This window comes from Micromys minutus, assembly GCF_963924665.1.
Source record: "Micromys minutus genome assembly, chromosome: 10".
Taxonomy (NCBI): Eukaryota; Metazoa; Chordata; class Mammalia; order Rodentia; family Muridae; genus Micromys; species Micromys minutus.
Genome location: NC_137979.1, coordinates 45490414 through 45511016, shown reverse-complemented (window position 1 = coordinate 45511016; position 20603 = coordinate 45490414). Strand labels below are relative to the sequence as shown.

Genomic DNA, 20603 nt, shown 5'->3' with positions numbered 1-20603 from the left:
TAGAAGGAATCATGAATGTCTGCAGGGACTGATTCAACTAGTGACAGGTGGTCAAATGTATAATGGAGTTCAGCTCCAAAAACAACTGCCTGAATTCAAAATGGAGGATGCAGGACTTAAGTGTGAAAGGAGTAAGAATCTTACCCATCACAAGCTAAAATGGTGCAGTGTGACTGCCAAGTTGAGTGTCTAAATAAGGAAAAGGATACTCTGCCACTTTGTCCTTTAGTTGTTTGGTCAGAGTCCAGTTTGGGATTTTTTTTAGAAGTCTAAGACCTCGGGCTAGTCTTGTCACTCAGAATCCACCAGTCCACCAGCTTTAGCCTCCCCAGATGCTAGGACTACAGGTGTGCCCCAGCATAACCTACTCTGAGTCCTACTTTCATTTTTGAGATAGTCTCTCATGGAAGCTAGGCTGAACTTGAATTTGGGGCTATCCTGGCTGTGTGGGTGCTAGGGTCCAACATGGGTGTTATTAGAGAAGTAAGAGGGAGCTAAGAGACTGATCTTCTATATCTCTGTAGTCGCAAAACAAGAGCCAGTGCTTTTAAGTTACAATGAGGGCTTTCAAACATGCAGAAAATTTATGTAGGAAGACACTGGGTTCAAGCAGATCTGTACTCCACTTATCTGGACTGTTATCCAGGAAAAATCATGTGTCAAAGGTTGAGTAGATGACCTATAAAGTCTTGCTTATGAACTTTGTAATGTGCCATATATGTATAAGGAAGGACTCAGGATAAAGGAATATACATATACAAATAATATACATACACTGTACTCTGACATAGTGGACGAGCCCCTTATAAAAGGGGGATTGATGTGTTACCCTATTTTACTTGGGTTAATATAAAGATTCTCTTCCAATCTTTCATATATACAAGCAGATTTAATGTTTCCCAACAAATCTAATAAATTGAGGCAAAAGTTCAAAAGTTAACGGCCACAGTAGTTTATTTACAGTTGAACTCTTTATAAGATATTTACAAGACAGCTGACTTTACACATCAGAAATGGTATCAAAAGTATGAATTACAGCACAGACAACGATATGAAACGAGCATAAAACAAAGCTGAGGTGGAGAGACAAGCAATTTCTCTTTAATTTATTAACACTAGCTTAAACTTTGTTAAAGAAAGAATAAGGAATGTCTCCTATGTTTTAGGAGAACTGCAGGGCCTCTCTTTCTGTTGAAGACTGAATTTCACAGTGTTGTATCCCATGTAGGGGAAAATAAAATTAATTCCCCACACTCTCCACACACTGCGCTCACTTCTGGAACTTTGCTTCAACCTCCTTCTCAACAAACCTCAGCATCCCCAAACCAAAGGACATCTAGGAAAGGACATAATCAAATATTAAGTCCTCAAGGGAAGGAGAACCAAAGCAATAAGAATCCACTTCAGTCCTGCCAGATAGCACCTCATGGATTCCTCTCAGTCTAGCAAAAACAGGATCTAAGGACTCCTCTGTGTAGGGCAGAAACCTGGCGGCTAAGTCTTGTTAACCCATACCCAAATTAGGAATCTGACAAATCTCACTGTCAAGAAGAAACTGAGAGGGATCAAGAACGAAGTAAAGAGACAACTGACTGAGGTGATCATTTCTGAGCATGTTATAAAGAAATATAACACAGATCAGAGTAGGAGCACTAAACAGTTGGCCACATTAAAAAAAAAAAAAAAACCTGGCCCAGTATTTCTAGATATATCCCCATCCTTAAGGTGTGAGATGAAAGCCCCTAGTGGAGGAAGTCCTCTTTCTCTCTACATCCTCACTGCTGTAAAGTTTACAGCAGCTTCCGTCACAGAGAGACCATGCTCCTAAGCAGATGGAGTCACAAGTGAAAACCCAGAGCCACACACAAACACACACAAAGAGAATTAAGAGCAGCAGGATCATCCAAGAACACTACATGTACTGCTGGAACAATTCCTTTCAAATCAAACCCAGGGAGCACAGATAAATCTCAGAAAGCTTTAGCAGTGGGAGCCCCCGAGGAACTTCTCTTCCCACAGTAGCGATGCCATTCTTGCATGCTCAGCAGATGGGCCAACCACACACCCTACATACCTTGGCTTCTCCTCTAAAAGTGCTAATAATCTGGGGACATGTTCTCTTCTAGGGTAAGAGCCCTACCCTTCTAGAGATTAGACCCCTACTTGTTTTTTATACAATAGTCCTGAAGGCTAGTGAAAGGCAATTCCTATACAGAAGCCCACAGGCCTCGGCTCCATTTTTCTTCCAGATAGTTAACAGGGATCTTACACTGAGACCAAAGTGGCCTGGAGTGCTGTCCTGATTTTTTTTTTTCTTTTTTCTTTTTTTCTGGTAACAAAACAAAGGCAGGAGATAGGAAACAAGGTGGTACATGTATAAATCTATTTTCACTAAACGAATAAAGTTCATTAGGTACAACTTTTTGTTTCAAGATGTAGACATCTACCAGGCAGAGGAAGCACATCCTTCCATACCCTATCCTCTGCCCCAAATTTCTACCTTACCACCAAAAGTTTGGCTAATAGGATGAAGCCCCACCAAGGAACACTTGAGAAATGACATACCACAGGGGTATCTCTACAGACTCTGGCATGCCATCCGCAAACGACAACTGCATCGGTTTAGAACTGTTAACTAGTTGGAAACTCACATCCCCCAATCTCTTTTCTACACATTTTCTTTGTTGGGGGTGGGAAGGAACTTCAGTTACCCATCAACTAAGACAGTGAACCAGCCACAAGTCTCTTCCCACAGGCCATTGTCACAGAACGGTTTAAAGAGAACAAACTTTCATAAAACTTTGCAGTTTTCCTCTATGAGGATTGTCTTGCTTCATCACTAAGCGTTATTCCTTGGGCCCTAAAGCTTACGGTAAGGTCTCTTTGTTTCATTTTAGTGTGAAACCTACGACACCCACACTATTCAGAAGGCGCACCAAGCATGGGGTCAGGGCAGGCACAGCTCTTACATGAAGGGTTGCTCCATCTTAGACACAGCTAATGAAGAGCCCTTTACCCCTTTTAGGTAGGCAAATGAGCACAGAGGCTCCTGAAACTCCCAAATCTACCATCCTATAGGATGAGCTCAAGAGCTCATTTCCCCAAAACGGGAAAAGAAGTTTCAATAACTCCATAATTCACAATTAGCCCAATGCAAGAGGTTTCTTGTTTTGTGAAATCAGAGTAAAGAAAACAAAACTAATATAAAGGGAGTATGAAAAGGCATTACCAGTGAATGATAACATACACGAGGACATGGGTCACACAGGTCTCTGCTATTCTCTTGGAACAGCATGCTACAACTATCTGAAGACAGGCTATTGCCAGCACAGCTACTTCCTACAAGTCCGGTGAGGTGTTTGCTTCTTCTGGATCTCCAACCTGCAACGGCTTCGCTCATCCAACCAGGGTAGTTCAAAGTTCCTGGCAAAAAAAAGAAAAAAGGCAAAGTGACAAGGCTACTTCAAAGCCAAGAGTCAGCTGACACAATCACCATCCAAGTGGCAAAGTCATCTATCTACCTCTGATTAAAGAGCATTCATACTTCCTGGCTTGTCATCAGACAATCATGGCTATCCCCTAAGTCATGTGGGTCTCCATCCTATCTAGACTTCCATGGAGACTGAAAAGGAGGTATAAACTACCTGAACAAAGAGAGAACAATCTGTTCTACTTACTGTGGAGTTAGTTTTGGTAATGGCCGTCCAAATGCTACAACAGGCAAGAAGGGGGTAATCATCAAACTTTCAACTATGGAAGAAAATCATATAGGACCTTGTTAGCAAGAGGTAAGAAATGTCTAACAACCACCACCTCTACAACACAGCTCACTCGTCACAGCAAGCTGTGCTGTGGAGACCTGCACTCTTATTTCCCCTTGAAAAGTCTGCAACTGTAAATTTTTTATTCGCTGTATTTTATACTATTAGGTGTTTATGTCTCTGTGTGTGGATTTGTACATGAGTGCAGTGAGTGCCCACTGAGGTCAGAAAAGGGCATCGGGTATTACCCTGACACTAGGGTAACATGCAGTTCTGAGCTGCCCACGGTGGGTGCTGAAAACCAAACTCTTAATCACTGAGCCAGACTTCTCCAGCCCCAAAGTCTACATTTTTAGATAGATACAACTTACCATCATCTGGCTCAGGGAAAAATGAGGTAACCTCAGGCTCAGATTCCTGAATTCCTTTCTTTTTATACATTCTGAGCTGCAGTCGTTGTAAAATTCTTTGTTCCCTGATCCTCTGAATATCCCATCTGGGAAAAACCAGACAAACACAAACAAACAAACAAACCAAGCATTACTACTCACCTAAAAGTTGTCCTAGAAAAGCAGTTCACACTTTCCAGAGGCTATAAGATCCTTGTTTAACCCCTCTAGATGGGGTAAAGGGAACTGACTACCTGGCTGAGGAAGAGCTCTTTGGGTGTAGCACTCTAGATTATGTGTTGGTGTTCCACAGAAAGTAGTACTGAGGGAGGGCATCCGTGAAAAGGCCAACATGTGTGCCTGTAAGGACAACCACCCCCAGCTAAGACACTCAGCTAACTATGACACTATTGCCCCAGGACTCTCCCGGTATAAAAGAGGGAGTCACAGTCCTAGGGCTCAAATGCTCCTGGGATGGGGGCCTTACCGTTTTCTCCTCTTCTCATCTAGCTCCAGTTTCGCATGCCTCTTTGAAAACACACTATCATCCAGGTTCTGGAAGAGGGACAACAGGGACAAGTTACTTATGAGCACGTTGGAATAACCGTTTTCAGGAGCACAACATCGTTCATCTCAGGTTCTAAAAATGTAGGTATCTTGTAAACCTCCTAGTAAAATAGTAAGTACACTCCTGTCCTTACTCCCATCTGTCCCAAAATCCCAAACTTCATCTCTGAGAGGGCTGTAAGTTCTTCCCCCCTCTCTATACTTTGTACGAATCGAGTTCAAAACATCCATTTTTTAAAAAATAATCAGTAAGTTTGGAACATAGGATTAAGTTGCTGAGTGGCAGCATAGAATCTGCCTTAGTTTGGAACAGCCCCACAATACTGATTTTGAAAAATAACCTAACTATTCTAGATCAGGCTTTTCTCATCCAGAAGATAAAAAAAAAAAAAATACAGACTCAATAACCCCAAGTTCCTTTCTAGTCTTAAGAGTTCTTTTTAATCCATCCATAAGAAATATTCACGCCAGCCTCTCCACCATGTTCCCTCCTCTCCATGTTCTTTGAGACAAGATCTCCGTGTTGCCTACATAACCCTCAACATCTTAAATTCAAGTAATTCTCTTGCCTAGTCCCCTGAGTACCTGGGACCCCAGGTGCTAACAACGGCCAGTTGTACACCCCCATATTCTATTGTTTCCAATCCCCTTAACAGTTCTGGGTACTCACCTCCAAAATGTCTGAAGGATTTGGGTCCCTTAGAGGCTCTACTGAGTGGTCCCTCCAAGAAGGAACTGAAAAAATAAAGAAGAAGAAGAAGAAAAAGAGGAGGGGTGGAACCACCCTTAAATTCAAAGTCATACTACTGTCCAACTATCCACAAGGACAAGAGGTCTCTCCCCAGATAAGACAGTTATCAAGTGATAGGAATCCAAGTTATGGCCTCACCCAAGGCCACAGGTCAGTCAGTCCTATGTTATATGTCCTATGATATACAAGAACCTAAAGTGCCACAGCAGTCTGCCAAACTCAGGGTCGCAAAAAAACCCTAAGCCAACACCTGACAATTCATATAATGGATGCTACTCAGGTTCCTGAAAAGCAACTGGGATGCGTTGTCGCTTTGATGTCTACAGTAGTGTTATCAGACGCCAAGGAATCTCACTGTTCCACATCCAACAGACAAGAATGCAGCTCCCAACCAGCCACCATCCCACCAATACCCACCCCAGGCCCAGCCAGCAATTCCTAATCTACTCACCAGCCAAGACTGAAGTTTCTCCTGCAACACTTGATGGCATCAGACACCCTAAATAATGTAGGAAAGAAGAATCATCTCAGTGTAAAAAGAAAAAAAGCCCACACCCAAAATGGAGGAGAGGATCCTCTCTGATGCGCTCACTGGGAAGCCATTTTGCTTTCTGAGTTGTTCTTTTGAGAAATTCTCTGGGGAAGGGGAAGAGGGAACAACGGACAAAAGAAAAGAAAATAAGCCCACCACTTTTTTTTTTTTACACTGAGACGACTTCTTTTCTTCATTATTTAGGGTGGTTTCCCTGCAACAGTTGATGGCCAAGGATATCAAACCTTAAACTCAGAACATGGCAGGTGAGTAAAAGTTGACCCTATTTTTCAAATAAATAGATCAGTGTTCTCAGAACTTACATATGTAGTCTTCTTAAACAGTTTCCTCCTCCCTCCAAACAAACTACCTTGCTGGTCCACCCTGAACAACATGCACAAAGACTTTGGCTTCCTTAGAATCAGTCATTGAGACTTCTTCTTGAGATAGGAGCATCAGTAACAGAAGGACTCACACACTTATGCATAACTCAGGCTCAAGAGACTGGGATCTCCCAGTCACACCCCCTCATGGTGTTATGCCCACAATCTCAGATGTGTTTGGAACTTGCTCTACTAGAGTAGACAGGGTTTTCAAAAACAGCCAGTCACAAAAAAATAACTCCAGACCAAGCCATTTCCTAATTCCGGATGGGAAGTTGCTTCATGGTTTCTCCTAAATTGTTACACAGCATTGCTAGAACAGCAAAAATTAACTATTAAGATGAACCTGTTCAACTGACTGAAACAACAGTAAGTATCTCAATCTAGATCAGGACCCTGATCTGTCTTGTGTCCTCACGTGTGAGACCTAAAGGTTAGATCGTTTATCCATCTTCCCCACTTGGATTTGTCACAACAGCCAGACAAAGCCTGGAGAATGCTCATATCTTATTGGAGTGGATTCCCATTCCCACACCTGCTATAGGAAGGCATAGGGGTAGAAACTTAGGTCTATGGCTCTAGCTAAGAAAGCTCTCCCCACCATTACCCAAGAGCACCCACAATGTCTGTCATAGACTAATATAACACAATTGAACACACATAGTTACTGGTTCATATGGAAGATGGGGATCATCTCTGTGGAAGCCATTAAGAAATAAACAGAAATAAAGACCAAGTCCCCAAACCCCACACCCTCCCCAAGCAGCTCAGATATCCCAAGATAGTCCTTATTGTTTGAAAAATAGTTTGTAGACCATTTTATTTAAATATATGAACAACCAATGGGCTACTGCAATCCAAGTGAACTCTCCACATCTCAGAACCAAGTGAGGTGCAGTAAAGGAAGACTGTTGGTCTTTGGCAGATTCCTCCTGCCCCCAGACCGGGACAGAGAGATACAGATAAATGTTTATGTAGTTAGAGAGCGGAGGCCCAGGTGAAATTCCCCACCCCAAGCTGGCTCCCAACCAAAAATAACCATTGGCCCCTGAGAGCACCCAAAGACCACCCTCCCAGGTTTCACACAATATCAATTGCAGGAACAGTCGTGCACGGCACAGTGTAAGTTCTGTGCATTTCACAGCACAGAAAACCCTTCTTTCAGAGGGCATGCGAGCTGCCGGAGATTACACCCCCAAGTCTGGTGCTCTTGTGATGAGCAACTTACTGGCAAACACATCTCCCAGTGTTGTAAGCAGACACATACATTGAGCACATTTTGCTGTAATTCCATCTATTTGCAATGCCTGCACAGTGTCTGTCTCTGGCTGTTAACTTACTCATTCTTGACAGAACTCTGCTTTATTGATTGCACTTTTTAAAAAATGCCAAAGGCATTTGACACTTGTTAGCTTGACCGCCACCACTAGGGTATAAGAGCAAGTGTTCTCTATGCCTTACTTGCTACAGTCTCCTCCTTCTTTGGAGAGGATTCCCGTAATGGTAACGGTGATGGGGGAGGCTGGTGCCAACGACACAAATACATTTCTGTGGTGGAAAGGTACGGCAAATCTTCCATCTCACTTGAGAAGGCTTTCTCCTTGGGATGGGTGCTGGGTCCCTTTTGGGGAGTCGAGAGTCTTGGTGGGGTATCCACTGAAGACCGGGGCTTTTCTGGGGTTTCTTGGCTCCTCAATTCACGTTTACAAACAGTTTCTGATATGGAACCACAGGGTTCCTCTTTAATGGGAGAGTGCTTAGGAGTTTTTGTTTTGACTTTTGAAAATTCAGGAGCCAGCTTTTTAACAGGAGTCTTTCTTTCTGTATTTCCAAATGGGGTTTTCCTATTAGGTAGGAAAGAAAACGTTATAAAAATTAATTGATTTCAAATAAAATTTGATTTGAATATATTTGAGGGCAAGAGAGGTAGCCAGGTACTTAAATATCTACTGTTCATCTGAAAGCCATGGGCAGCAAGTGCCATGCTTGAAAGTATGCAGAACAAGCCTTGGTAAAGAAGCAAGAAGCATTCATGCTTAAGAATATTCTATTCTCTTTAAGATATACCGAGCATTCTGTTTTTAGTACTGTGGCCAGAAAAATGTTTCAAGACAAGTAAAAATCAGGTTCTCTATTGCTAGGCTGGCCTTGAACACACAACAAACCTCTTGCCTCAGCATCCGAAGTGCTGTGATTACAGGGTGAGTGCCTATGCCCCAATACAACAGACTGACTTCTCAACTCAGGCTATGGTTGCTATAAAGCCAACCCATGAATCCCAGGCCCATATTCTGTCACCATTAGTAGTTCCTTATCTTGTTCAGTTAAAAAAGTCATCAGCACACCTTTTGTGTCCCTTTCCACTCCGGCCACATGAGAAAGGCTTGGAAGGCAGAGCCTGGGATGTCTCGCAAAGCTCCGGCTGGCGCTCCAGTTTAATTTTCTCAGACAACTCTGTTTCCTCTCTCTCTTCAGTTTCATAGCCCTGAAACAGCTTGTGCCTTTCCTTCTCATTATCCCTCTTTACCAGCTGCATCCGCCTTTCCATACGTTCAATCCGAGCAAGGAGCTAAAAGGAAGTGACAAGATGCAGACTTATACACAGAAGTTGGTACTTAGCCCCATCCAGGAATCAGCAGTCTTCTGCATGTTGCTATGGGCCTACCAATTCAACTTTTACTCTGGATTGGCAGGCATGACTCTGAATAGCTTCCCTTAAACCCAATAAAGACAAAAGACAATTAATTGTAGGAGTTAGTCTGGATGGTAAAAGGGGTGGGGCAATTTGAAGATCATTCTTCTGAAAAAAGATCCTCCCCACTGGGTGGGGTCAGAGTGCCTTTTAAAGACAAGGCCTCTGCTATAGCCAGCCATGTGGCTCCAAGTCTCTTGGGAGTCCCTCAATTTAACTTTTAATCTGTTCCTCACTGTTGTATGGGTGCTAGGAATAGAGCCAGAGCCTCCCGAGTATGCCTGGCAATCACTCTTAAGCACCACTGAGCTACATTCTCAGCCCTGGGTTCTTTTAAGGTGTCCTGCGGTTGTCCAAATTCTATCTGCTCTATGTTCACTCCAAAACTCTAGATACAGTGGAATGTTTAAACAGCACAGTGACGAATCAAAAGCTCACAGTGTCCCTAGGGATAGCAGTATCACATCAAAATGTTTTGTGTGCCTATTTGAGGGAATACTTCTAAAACATACTACACTGGAATAATTATAATTGACATCAGTAATATAATCCCAACACATATGACATATATAGTCTGCTTTGTGTTGGAGATAACAGGAAAATGTCTTATTTGGGTATTTATTAAAATTATATTAATTCTAATTAAAGAGAACCACAGAAATCAAACAATGGATGTCTATTGTCATCAGAAACTGATAAAAAGGTGACAACTGTGCTACTTACACCACACCACAAGGACTTTGCCTTGGTTACTGATGTCACTGCTGTTCTCATTACATCCGCTGCATAGATCTGAGCAGAGCTGAGCACTAACTGGAACAGAGCTTAAGCAGCTGGAACTGTAGTACATAACTCCACTTTTCCCTACCTTGAAAAGCCTATGGAGTTATCACCACAGGAACTCAGCAAAACCCTCCAGCAGCAGCAGCATCCCCTCAGCCACTCACTTCATCTTTGCTCTGATTCACAGCCTTAGCATTACTTAACCATGCTCTGTGGGTGACACAGTCTTCATTTCTTCTCCTTTACTGGTCTTTCTCTTCCCACCCCCTCCCATCAAAGGAAGGCTATGTTGTGTTGTAATTACAGTACCATCGCACCCCAGACTGCAGCACAGTGCTGAGCAGTGCTACCTCTATGTTCAAACTTCCACAAATCAACACTGAGGTATTTCAACAAGACCTGTCCCAGCTCTCAGTCCACCTTGCAGAAGGCAGTCTCCAGTGAAACGGGCGCCTGATGGCGACTCATTCCGAAAGCAAACAAAATGAATAGCTCTTCTGCTCCCGTGCTCGGCCTTTGGTGCACTGAGCACCACAGTGAGGAGCCAGGACAGCAGAGAGTGAAAGAGAGATCAGAGCCTGAGCACAACCGGAGACACCATGTTTATTTTTAGGTAGCTAAAAGGTACGTTAGCACTGTAATCCCACCACCCTGGTGTCCTGATGTGTGAGGGAGTATGCTTAACATGGATGTGCCTGAGGCTGCTGCTGCAGTGCAAACAAGCTATGTAGTCATGTTCCCCACAAGTACAAAGAAATAACAAACGACTTCTAGGTTCAAAAACAGGTTTGGGAGGTGGAGGGATTTACAGAATACATCGAATAAGCTTATGTCTCAAAACCTGCCAGCTTATTCAAGAGACTTGGTCAGTGGGTAGTGTTTTATAACTCAGATTTCCTACTACAAACTCTCTGAAATCAAGAGCAGTGATTCTCCTTTAGGAAAGCTGAAATAGGACTCCATGTAAACCATCTTTACCCTCTACCAACCAAAGGACCTGTGACAACCCTCCTGTCTAAAGATGCTGCAGAGGTGGTAAAGGCAACAGCTGTTATGTCCTCTACTATGCACTGCCAATCCAACAGTGCTTTAATACAGCCCTTTTCACAGAGCCACCAGATCTGTACCCCACCCTATCATTTTTAACCCCTCATAAATCAGGTCTTTTCCCACTCTAAACGTCTTTCCCACAAGTATGGGGCTGTCATTTTAAATTAACCCTTTGGCAACCGAAGCCTCCCATCACCACCCCCCCCACACACACACACACAGGTTGCCCTTTAACCCGTCCCTCCGACCCAACGTGTCAGTGACGCCAGGCTCCTAACGACCCAACATCTAAGGCACTCCTTCGCTGGTGGCCAGCTTCCTCTAACCCTAACCGAGCGGGGACCTCTGCCTCCTACAGTCCCCTTCCCCCGAGCATGCGCAGAGCTCACTCCCCGTCCCTAATGCAGATTAACCCCTCCCGTACCGTGTCTCTCTCGGACTTCAGCTCCTCGATCTCCTTTTCCTTGGCCTGCAACTGCTGCTGCTGCTGTTCGATGAGGTCCAATTGCAGCAGAAGGATCTGTTTGAGGCAGGCGGCCTGACTGGAGGCTCCCGAGCCGCCGCCACCCCCGAGAGGGCTCTTCCTTATACTCTTCCATCTGCCCTCACTGGCCGCCAGGGTCCCGGCAGTGGCGGTGGGCGCGAGGGGTGGCGGCCCGGGCAGAGGTAGTGGTGGGGGTCCCGCCGGGTCCGAAGCGGTGGCAGCTGGGGGAGCCGCCCCACCCTTGTCCCCAGCCCAGGGCGTAGGCTCTTTGGCCGCCGCCACGAGAGAGCCCGTCTGAATGGGCAGCACCGCCTGATACTTGGGCCGGGGGCTGCAGCCAGCGCCGGCTGCGACTGGCTCCCCGCCGATGCCGGCTTGTTTGGTAGCTGGGGGCGGACAGGGCAAGGGCACCGAACCGCCCCAGCTCTCTTCCTGCTGCCCGGGGGCCGCGCCGGCCGGGAGTAACAAGCCCCGACCCTTGCCGCCGCCGCAGCCGGCTGGAGAGGGCGCGGGGCTCCCGCCCTGGGAAGAAGCCAGCGGGGGCCCCGGCTCCTTGAGCTTACGATGCCGGGGGAGGAAGTGGGCTTCGGCCGCCCCGGACTCGTCCTCAGGCCCGCCCAGCGCCGCAGCCCGCTCGTAGTCCAGTCGCTGCTCGGGGTTGCCGCCGGCAGGGGCCGCGGCCGCCTTGAACACTGCGGATCTCATGGTCATAGTGGTCCGGAGCGGCGCGGGGGACCGAGACGGAGGAGGGGGTGGGGAAGGGGCGAGGTGCGGGGGGTCGAGGACGGAGGAGGGGGAGGGGAGTTTGGCGGGCTCGTCTTAGCAGAGCGGCCGCAGGCCTCCGCTAACGCGGCTTCTCCGAGGCCCGGGCGCCATCCCGCCGGCGAGCGGAGAAGTGGAGGCCGCGACTGAGGCCCGCCGCCGACCCATGGTGGCCTCGCCGCCGCCTCTGCTGCCGCCACCGTCTCCTTCGCCGCAGAGGCAGGAGCTCGCACCCAGCCGCCCCCGAGCTCATCCCCGGAGCTCGCTTCGGCCCCCCCTGGCCCGGCCGGGCCCGCCTCGTCTCCCCACCCCGCACCCCCCTTCCCCGCCCCGGCCCCCCGCCCCGGAGCTCGCCTCAGCCGCCCCGAGCCTCCATTTCCACCCCCCCTTGCTCCTCCTCGGGAGGGGGTGGGAGGGACCGGTCCGCCCAGAGCCCTCCTACTCCGGGAGGGGGGGTCTGCCGCCTCCCCCGGGGGTCTCCGCGGCTCCGGGTCCCCCTCCCCCACAGTCACCCTCAGCTCCTCTGCGTTTCCCTTTAAAAAAAAACGGAGCCGCCGCAGCCGCCGCCGACCGGAGCGCGCATGCGCCGAGCGGGCAGCGGGCGGGAGCGAACCGGGAGCCGAGTGGAGGGAGGCGGGTAGCGCTATTGTGAAAGGGGCCGCCACGAGGGGGAGGGGACCGAGGCGCGGGGGCCCGCGAGGGGAGGTCCGGGACGAGGGCGCGGACGCTGGAGCGGGCGAAGGTGGGCTGCCGAGGCAGGGGCGGGCTGGGGAGGGAAGAAGAGCGAGGGCGGCCGCCGATGGCTGGGAAATGCAGAGGATCCCCGGACAAACCAAGTGCGAGAGAACGGGGTTGGGGAGGAAGGAAGGAGGTAGATGCGCCCGCCCCTCGCGGTCGCGCACCGACCGCTCTGCTGAGCCGGCCTTCGTTGGGTGGCCCTTCCCGGGCAACCTGGCAACGCGCCTGGCCCACGCCGGAGCCCCGCGCGCCTTCGGGACCAGCTCGGACCCAGGCCCCCACGGAGCATGCGGCTGTTTCATGGAGTCGAAGTCAAAGCTTCCACCCTCTAAGCTCCCTGGCGGGTCCCACATGATTTGGGAAACAAATGAAGTTCTTTGTCTCTAAGGGATCCAGCACAGAAATAAGTGGAGGAACCTCTGGTTCCCAGAAGCAGCAAAATCCATGATGTCTGCTGCCCAGGGAGTTGTAACCACAACCTTGGGGTGAAGGACTGCCAACTACTGGCAGTTGTTTCCCAGCGGCCATGTCTCCAGCCTTCTAAGGCTACTAGCATCTTCTGGAAGAAGGTTCAGGAAATCTACGGAGAGATGTATGTTTGTATTAGGACTAAGCGTTCTTTAGGGCCTACAGTTTGAGCACTTTGCCATTTCATTAGGTTCATGGTGCCTGTGTGTCATAATTCCCTATGGAAAAACATGGACATTGTTGTAGATCAATTAGTTGTTTATCTGTTTGAAGTGTTTTTTTTAAAGATTTTATAGCGATAGTGGTGCACACCTTTAATTTCATCCCAGTACTTGTGAGGCAGAGACAGGAGAATTTGTGAGTTCCTGGTCCATATAGCAAGTTCCAGGACCAGGATTCATATACCTTGTCTAAATAAATAAATAATAAGCAAGCAAGCAGATCTTGTCTGTATAAGTAAGTAATAAATTGTACACGTAGAACACCAGGCCCAATGTGAAATCTGCATTAGGAACTGCTTCTGCCTTGTGGACTCTAAACATAAAACACTAAAAAGCTTAATGGGTGTGGGAGTCCCAGTCCTAGCTCCTGTCCTTCAGGCCAGCCTCAGAGCTGCACTGGAAGGCAGTAAGAATGTGGTCTTTTTCAGTGTGAAGACAACCACCTCACTACCAGTTGACATACACCGAAACCTCCCAGATTTGTGGCTTGTTGAACTCTTACCTAAAATCCTATTTCCAACTATCTGTAATATGTCCAACTGGATGTCTGATATGCATTTCAAACTCAAGCTTTTGACTCGGTGCCTAAATCCTACTTCCCTGTATCCAGGAAGACTACCTTGCTTTAAAAATCCAAAGTGGGCTCAGCAGTTAAGAGCACTGGCTGCTCTTCCAAAGGTCATGAGTTCAATTCCCAGCAGCCACTTGGTGGCTCACAACCATCTATAAGGAGATCTGATGCCCTCTTCAGGAAGGCAGATACATATGCAGCAGAGCACATAAGATTAAAAAACAAAAAATAAAAATCCAAAAGTAATACACTTTGTATCTTCTCCGTAACTCCACCTTAATGTAAGCTGCAACCTCTCCTTTTCTATTTACTGTTTTAATTATGAAAAGCTTGTCATTAGTCTCAGGTTTGACCCCTGCCTAGGTCTTCCCTGGGCATCTCTAGTGATTCTGATAGATTTAAGATAATAGAAGATCACGTGGATTAAAGGCAGCCATTGCAATGGCCTGAAGGATCTGGCCCTTCCCAGTGCTGTGGACTTCAGAACTCTTGCTTTCCTTCTGTCTCCGGCCATACTTGCCTCCTGTGCCTGTCTGTCCAGGTCCCTACATTTGCTGTTCTCTATGTAAATGGCTCTTCATCAGCCACCCACAGGACTGCCTCACGCCTTTGGCTCTTTTTACCAAATGTCATCTTTTAAACACCTCCTCTGCTGGCCTCTTATTTTCTCTGCAGGATTTAATCATCATCAGATACATACTTTGTCCTGCATTATCCTCAACTACCACAGTGAATTCTATAGATCACTTAATGTTCTCTGTGTCGACACCCATACCTGTTACAAAGTGCCGTCTTGAAGGCTGTTAGTTGAGGTGTGAGTCCATGAATGGGTTAATGTAAGGTACCAGTGCCCTAGGGATGTAGAGAGAAACTACAGGAAGGAGAGAGTAAGCAGAGGTCAAAGGCCTGTGTCTGAAAAGCAAGTAATCCCAGCTATTTTGGGAGACTTCCCGGGTTACAGAATGATAGGACATTGTAGTGGTTAGTGCTTTAGTGTACCTAAGCATCCACAAAATCCTAGGTTCAACCTTCAGTGTCACATAACAAAAGGACTGCTTCGAGGTCCTCAGAGGCTAAGGGAAATGTGAAGAAGCCTGAGGACCAGGACATGATAGAGGGAGATAGCAGCCCTGTCTCCTGACCTTCCCTCTCACTGTGAAGGTATGCAAGCCAGACATAAGTAAAATGAATGTAAATATGGAAAAAGAGAAGCCAAGGCTGTAGCCTGAACTGACCATAGAGGATGTCATGGGGCTGGCTCAACAGACACAGGTGCTTGTCAAGCAAGCCTGGCCACCTGAGGTAAATTCTCAGGACACAGGGACAGGTGGAAAGAGGGAAGCAACTCCACCAAAATATGTGACTACCACAGAATGCTGTGACAGCCCCCCCCCCCCACGTGCACACCAACCTAAACCAGCATTATTAGCATCACTTGAAAACTTGGATGCGCAAGATTTCCAGGTCCCACCCTAGACCTAATGATTGACAAGCTCTGCTTTGGTTTTGTGGGTTCCCTCCTTCCTGGGAGGTGGGGGTTCGTCTCTGTTTTTTCTTGAGACTAGGTCTTGAGTATACAAGCTGGCTTTGAACTCCTAATCTTCCTGCTGCCACCTCCTGAGTGCTGAGATTACAGGCAGTGCACTATCCTCCTAGGCTAAGCCTACTTCCTACCCACTCTTAAAGGGCCAGTGACTATTTTAGGCTTGAATGACTTTAAGGTTCCCCCACCCCTCCAGCTTTGGTGCTACTACTGCGGTGCATAAGCAGCCCCAGTGAATGATGTGTACGTGGTCATTTTCCAATATAACTTTATTGTATGAAATTTGTATTCCTAATAATTTTGTTTGGAGTTTTAAGATGAGGTCTCTCATGTATATTTATCTCTTCCTGGTTGCCTCTAATTACAGTGCAGCGGGGAAGGACCTTGAACTTTTACCAGCATCTATCTCTAGGGTGCTGGATTATAGACATTTACCATTGTGTGCATTCACCACTGGCCAAATAGAATCAGTGTTGAAATTCTTACCCAGGGTTTCACTGTTGCTAGGCAAATACTCACCAACCCAGCTACTCCCCAGCCCCATTTCTAACAATTTTCAATCTTATCTTTAAAATGGGCTGAGGAGATGGCTCAGCACTTAAGAGCACTGGCTGCTCCTTCAAAGGCCAGGGTTCAATTCCTATCACCCACATGGTGCTTATAACTGTAACTCCAGTTCCTGGGGATCCATGATACCAGGCATGCACAAGGCACACGCATATATGCATGCAGGGAAATACCCACACACAGAAAATATGTAAAGAAGTGCAACTATTACATGTTTTTTATTTGGTTGTGACAGTGCCTCACAATCTAGCCTGTCCTGAAACCAGTTAGATCAGAATAGTAACTCACAGTGATCTATCTGCCTGTCTCTATCTCCAGAGTCCTGGAAACAATTCTTAGTTTGTGAGACATACCAAAAGGTGTTGGGTCACCAGGCCTGAAAGTACATATATTCCTAACACAGGAGGTGGAAGCAAGGGCACTAAGCCAGCTAGGGTACATAGTAAGTCTGTTAATTAAAAAAAAAAAAAAAACAAAATGGGGGCTGGAGAGATGGCTCAGTGGTTAAGAGCACCAACCACATGGTGGCTCACAACCCTATGTAATGGGACCCGATGCCCCTCTTCTGGCGTGTCTGAAGACAGTGACAGTGTACTCACATAAAATAAACCTTTAAAACAAACAAACAAAAACCCAAACAGACAAAAAAATGCTGAGTTAGATTTCTTCTAGCTGTCCACTCCTGATCTGAGGCACATAGCCTGACCTGGAGTCAATCTAGGATAAAATATGAATGTAAGTGCTGTCTAGTACCCAAATCATAGGTCCGAAGTGTGTGAGAGCTATTTTGTGCTTGTTAAAAAGTACTTTTCATGGTGGTACTAGACATTGAATCCAGGACTTCATGCTTTACTACTCAGCTGTGTGCCTTACTGATTTTTACTCTTTCAAGATAGTCTAACTAGTGTGTAGCTTACACTGACCCTGACAGTGAACTTCCAATCCACCACCCTAAACAAGTGAAGTAGGCCAGTAAACTAACTGATGTTAGTGCCTTCTAAATGACATTATCAGCAGAATAACAGGCTTGTAATCCTACATCAGTCCCTAACTTCTTTTTTTGCCCCCTTTCTGGAGACTTCAGCTCTAAAATCCAAAATCTACAAATTCAGTGTAGATATACATACCTTCCCCCCTCAAAGCCAAGACTGGAAATCTTTGGATTGGTTTTCTCATCTAAGTTCAACTCCAAGACATAAAACACCAGAAACTGAGGTCTTTATTTTTGGATTTTGACTTTTGGACCTTTTTTGAGAAAGGGTGTGATTCTGTGGCCCAGACTAACCTCAAATTCTTTGTGACCTTCCTCAGCCTCCCAAAGGGCTACAGGATGAGCCTCCAGGCCAGGCAAAGAAGTCCTTTCATTCAAACTCTTGCTTCTAAACCAACTTTTAAGCTGTGGTGTCTCCTGAACCAAAAAACATAAGGAAGTAGGTTTCAAAGTGTAAAGGTCAGGAGAAGTGTGGTAGGGCATGCCCCTAATCTCAGCCCCAGGAGGCTAGGGCCAGAGAAGGAATGAGTTCGTCCTAGAACAAAATGGGTTCTAGGCCAGCCTGGGCTACAATTTCAAACCCTGTCCCAAAACAACAAAAAACTAGGTGGAGTCCGTTGTGAGGAAACTTACAAGAAACAGTGCTTAATACCCATTAAGTCGAATCCCCAAACTATTTTATCAGTAGTGGGATGCTAAGCACTTTGCCTAGTAGCTGCAAGTTTGGAGAGGGTTAATTAATACCAGTCTCTCACCGTCCCGCGCAGGTTTATGGAGTTGCTGGATTCCGTTCCTATTCTCTCCATTTTTTGAAGGGCATCCCCGTGGCGTGAAAAAAGCATTTGGCAAACCATTTTACCTGCCCGCGGCTTGGTTTTCCTAGTTGCCACACCCACCTCCACCACAGCCCCCAAATAAGGAAAACTAGAGCAGCTCATCTTTCCGGTCTCTTCCATTTTTTGACAGCGAGGCTGCTAACAAGGGGCAGAACTTGGTAGTTTAAAAAAGCGGCCGTCTGTCTTGGCTTCTCTCCAGGGAGAGGATTCTCCTGGGCGGCTTTCCGAGGCGCTCAGAAAGGTAAATAAAAACCGGAGTTCCGTGGATGACATTAGCCTAGTCCCACACGGCCGTGCTCGCTACCTTGAAGGCTAGGCCACCAACCAGTACGGAGCTAGAAGTTTCCGCCTGAGGTCTGCGGGGTTCAGGGCACTTTCTGCCAGCAGCCCTGCCATCCGTTCCGGCATGTTCTGGGCCTCTCCAAGCAAGGACGGGTACACCCACCTGCTTTTTTCAGTTCCTTTTACAATAAGATCACAACTCAAATTTTTGTGGTGTGTGTGTTTTCTACACTCCCCCCTCCCCCCATACACACACTTTCAGACCGCCCCGCCAAAACTTTCAGTGTGTCCCTCCCACTCCACGTGGACCTCCCTTCCCTGTCCCAGCAACCCCTGCGAGAGCAACCTCTAACACGTGGTCAATTGTTGTGTTTCCTTCCTCAGGCTCCCACTTAGCTAGCATCCGTTAGCCCCTGAACAAAAGTGCCCCCTTGAGGGTGACTTTGGGACAGCAGCCTGGGCTCGGGGGAATTATTGAGCTAGGCGCTCTGTGATAATGTCGCTGCTTCATCTTAAAATGACTTTATACCGCACAGTTCTCTGGTTAATGACCTGAAGGATTGGGGCCCGCGTTGCAGAGCGGTCAGAGGGCAAAGGCAGGGGAATCTTCTGAGTTCGACGCCAGCTTGGTTTACTTAGCAAGTTCCAGACCAACCAAAATAACAAAACCAAAAATAACTTTATTTTCAGGTATAGTAACACTTGTAATCCCAGCTCGAGAGGCTGAAGAGGGTAGCAACATACAGGGCTGTCTGGGTCATGTAGCCACCACACTATTTAAAAATAGTAAAAGGGCTAGGAACGTAGATCAGTGGTAACATAGCCAGAGCCCCTACATTCAATTTTTTTTTTAAAGATTTATTTATTTCATGTGAGTACACTGTCTTCCTACACACCAGAAGAGGGCATCAGATCCCTTGGCAGATGGTTGTGAGCCACCATGTGGTTGCTGGGAATCGAACTTAGGACCTCTGGAAGAGCAGCCAGTGCTCTTCTCTCCCGTTACATCACTGAACCATCTTTCCAGTCCCTACATTCAATCTTTAAGGGACAAATCCAAGAGAGAGCTAGCATCAATGAAACTGTCTTGGTGTGGAGGTAGTTACTTTTCTTTTTCTGGATGCAAACTTTTACCCCAACTTTCCTTAGACTTCATGGTGTTGGGTCATGGGCACAGCACCTCTCTGTATTGGGTGAACTGTTCCAAAATGGCCTTCCACGACAACACTCTAAGTAATTCTCTCTATGTGAGCTTTAGTTAGACTGGTCAAGCTAACAGGTTTCTAAAACAGTATCCCTTGTTCAGCATTAGGAGCACACTGAATGGAGAGAGCCCCAGAAGACGGTGTTGGAAGGAGGAGGAGAAGGTAAGCAGCAAAAATTAGCCCATGGCTCAGCAGTGTGAACCATTGCTTTTTTTTTTTTTTTTTTTTTTTTTAAAGATTTATTTATAAGTATACTGTAGCTGTCTTCAGACACACTAGAAGAGGGCATCAGATCCCATTACAGATGGTTGTGAGCCACCATGTGGTTGCTGGGATTTGAACTCAGAACCTCTGGAAGAGCAGTCAGTGCTCTTAACCACTAAGCCATCTCTCCAGCCCCTGGACCATTGCTTTTAATTCCAACACTGGAAAGGCATACACATCTGTTTGAGGACAGCCTGGCCTGCTTATGGAGTTCCAGGACAGCCAGAACTGGAGAGAGAAACTGTCTCAAAAAATAAGTTAATAAAATTTAAAATAGTGGAATGGGATTCTTGAACCTGATTTGAGGTCTCTCTCTCTTGAATTCAGCAGACTGACGTAGTGGTACCGCCTACTCCAATCCCAGCTCGGGGAGAAGTTAAAGTAGAAAGTTTGGGAGCAGGGCTGGAGAGATGGCTCAGCGGTTAAGAGCACTGACTGCTCTTCCAGAGGTGCTGAGTTCAATTCCCAGCAACCACATGGTGACTCACAGCCATGTGTCATGGGATCTGATGCTCTCTTCTGGTGTGTAAATCTTTAAAAAGAAAGAAAGAAAGTTTGGGGGCAGAGAGGACCCAAAAATTGGTTGATCTTCCAGAGGACGAGTCCCACATGGTGGCTAATGACCATCTGTAACACCAGTTCCAGGGGGATCCAATGCCTTCTTCTGGCCTCTGCAGGTACCACTAACTCTCGCGCTCCCCTCCCCCTCTCTCCCTATTTTTCTCCCCCCCCCCCAATAAACAAACAAACGTGTTTGTGAGGC

The 20603-nt window shown here is 46.8% G+C and overlaps 1 protein-coding gene across 2 annotated transcripts; it reads right to left on the bottom strand.

Annotated features, from left to right (window-relative positions):
- Positions 1–949: 949 nt before the first annotated feature.
- On the bottom strand, positions 950–12443 carry MSL1 (MSL complex subunit 1). Of its 2 annotated transcripts, XM_080923577.1 has the most exons (9): positions 11333–12443; positions 8729–8952; positions 7845–8227; positions 5920–5967; positions 5388–5452; positions 4638–4705; positions 4133–4257; positions 3678–3750; positions 950–3423 (listed from the first exon to the last, which is right to left on the bottom strand). In XM_080923577.1, the coding sequence occupies exons 1-9, from the start codon at positions 12101–12103 to the stop codon at positions 3333–3335; spliced, it is 1848 nt and encodes a 615-aa protein (XP_080779703.1). In that variant the 5' UTR covers positions 12104–12443; the 3' UTR covers positions 950–3332. The 2 variants fall into 2 exon arrangements, with proteins under 2 accessions (XP_080779703.1, XP_080779704.1); XM_080923578.1 differs by lacking the exon at positions 5920–5967.
- Positions 12444–20603: the final 8160 nt, after the last annotated feature.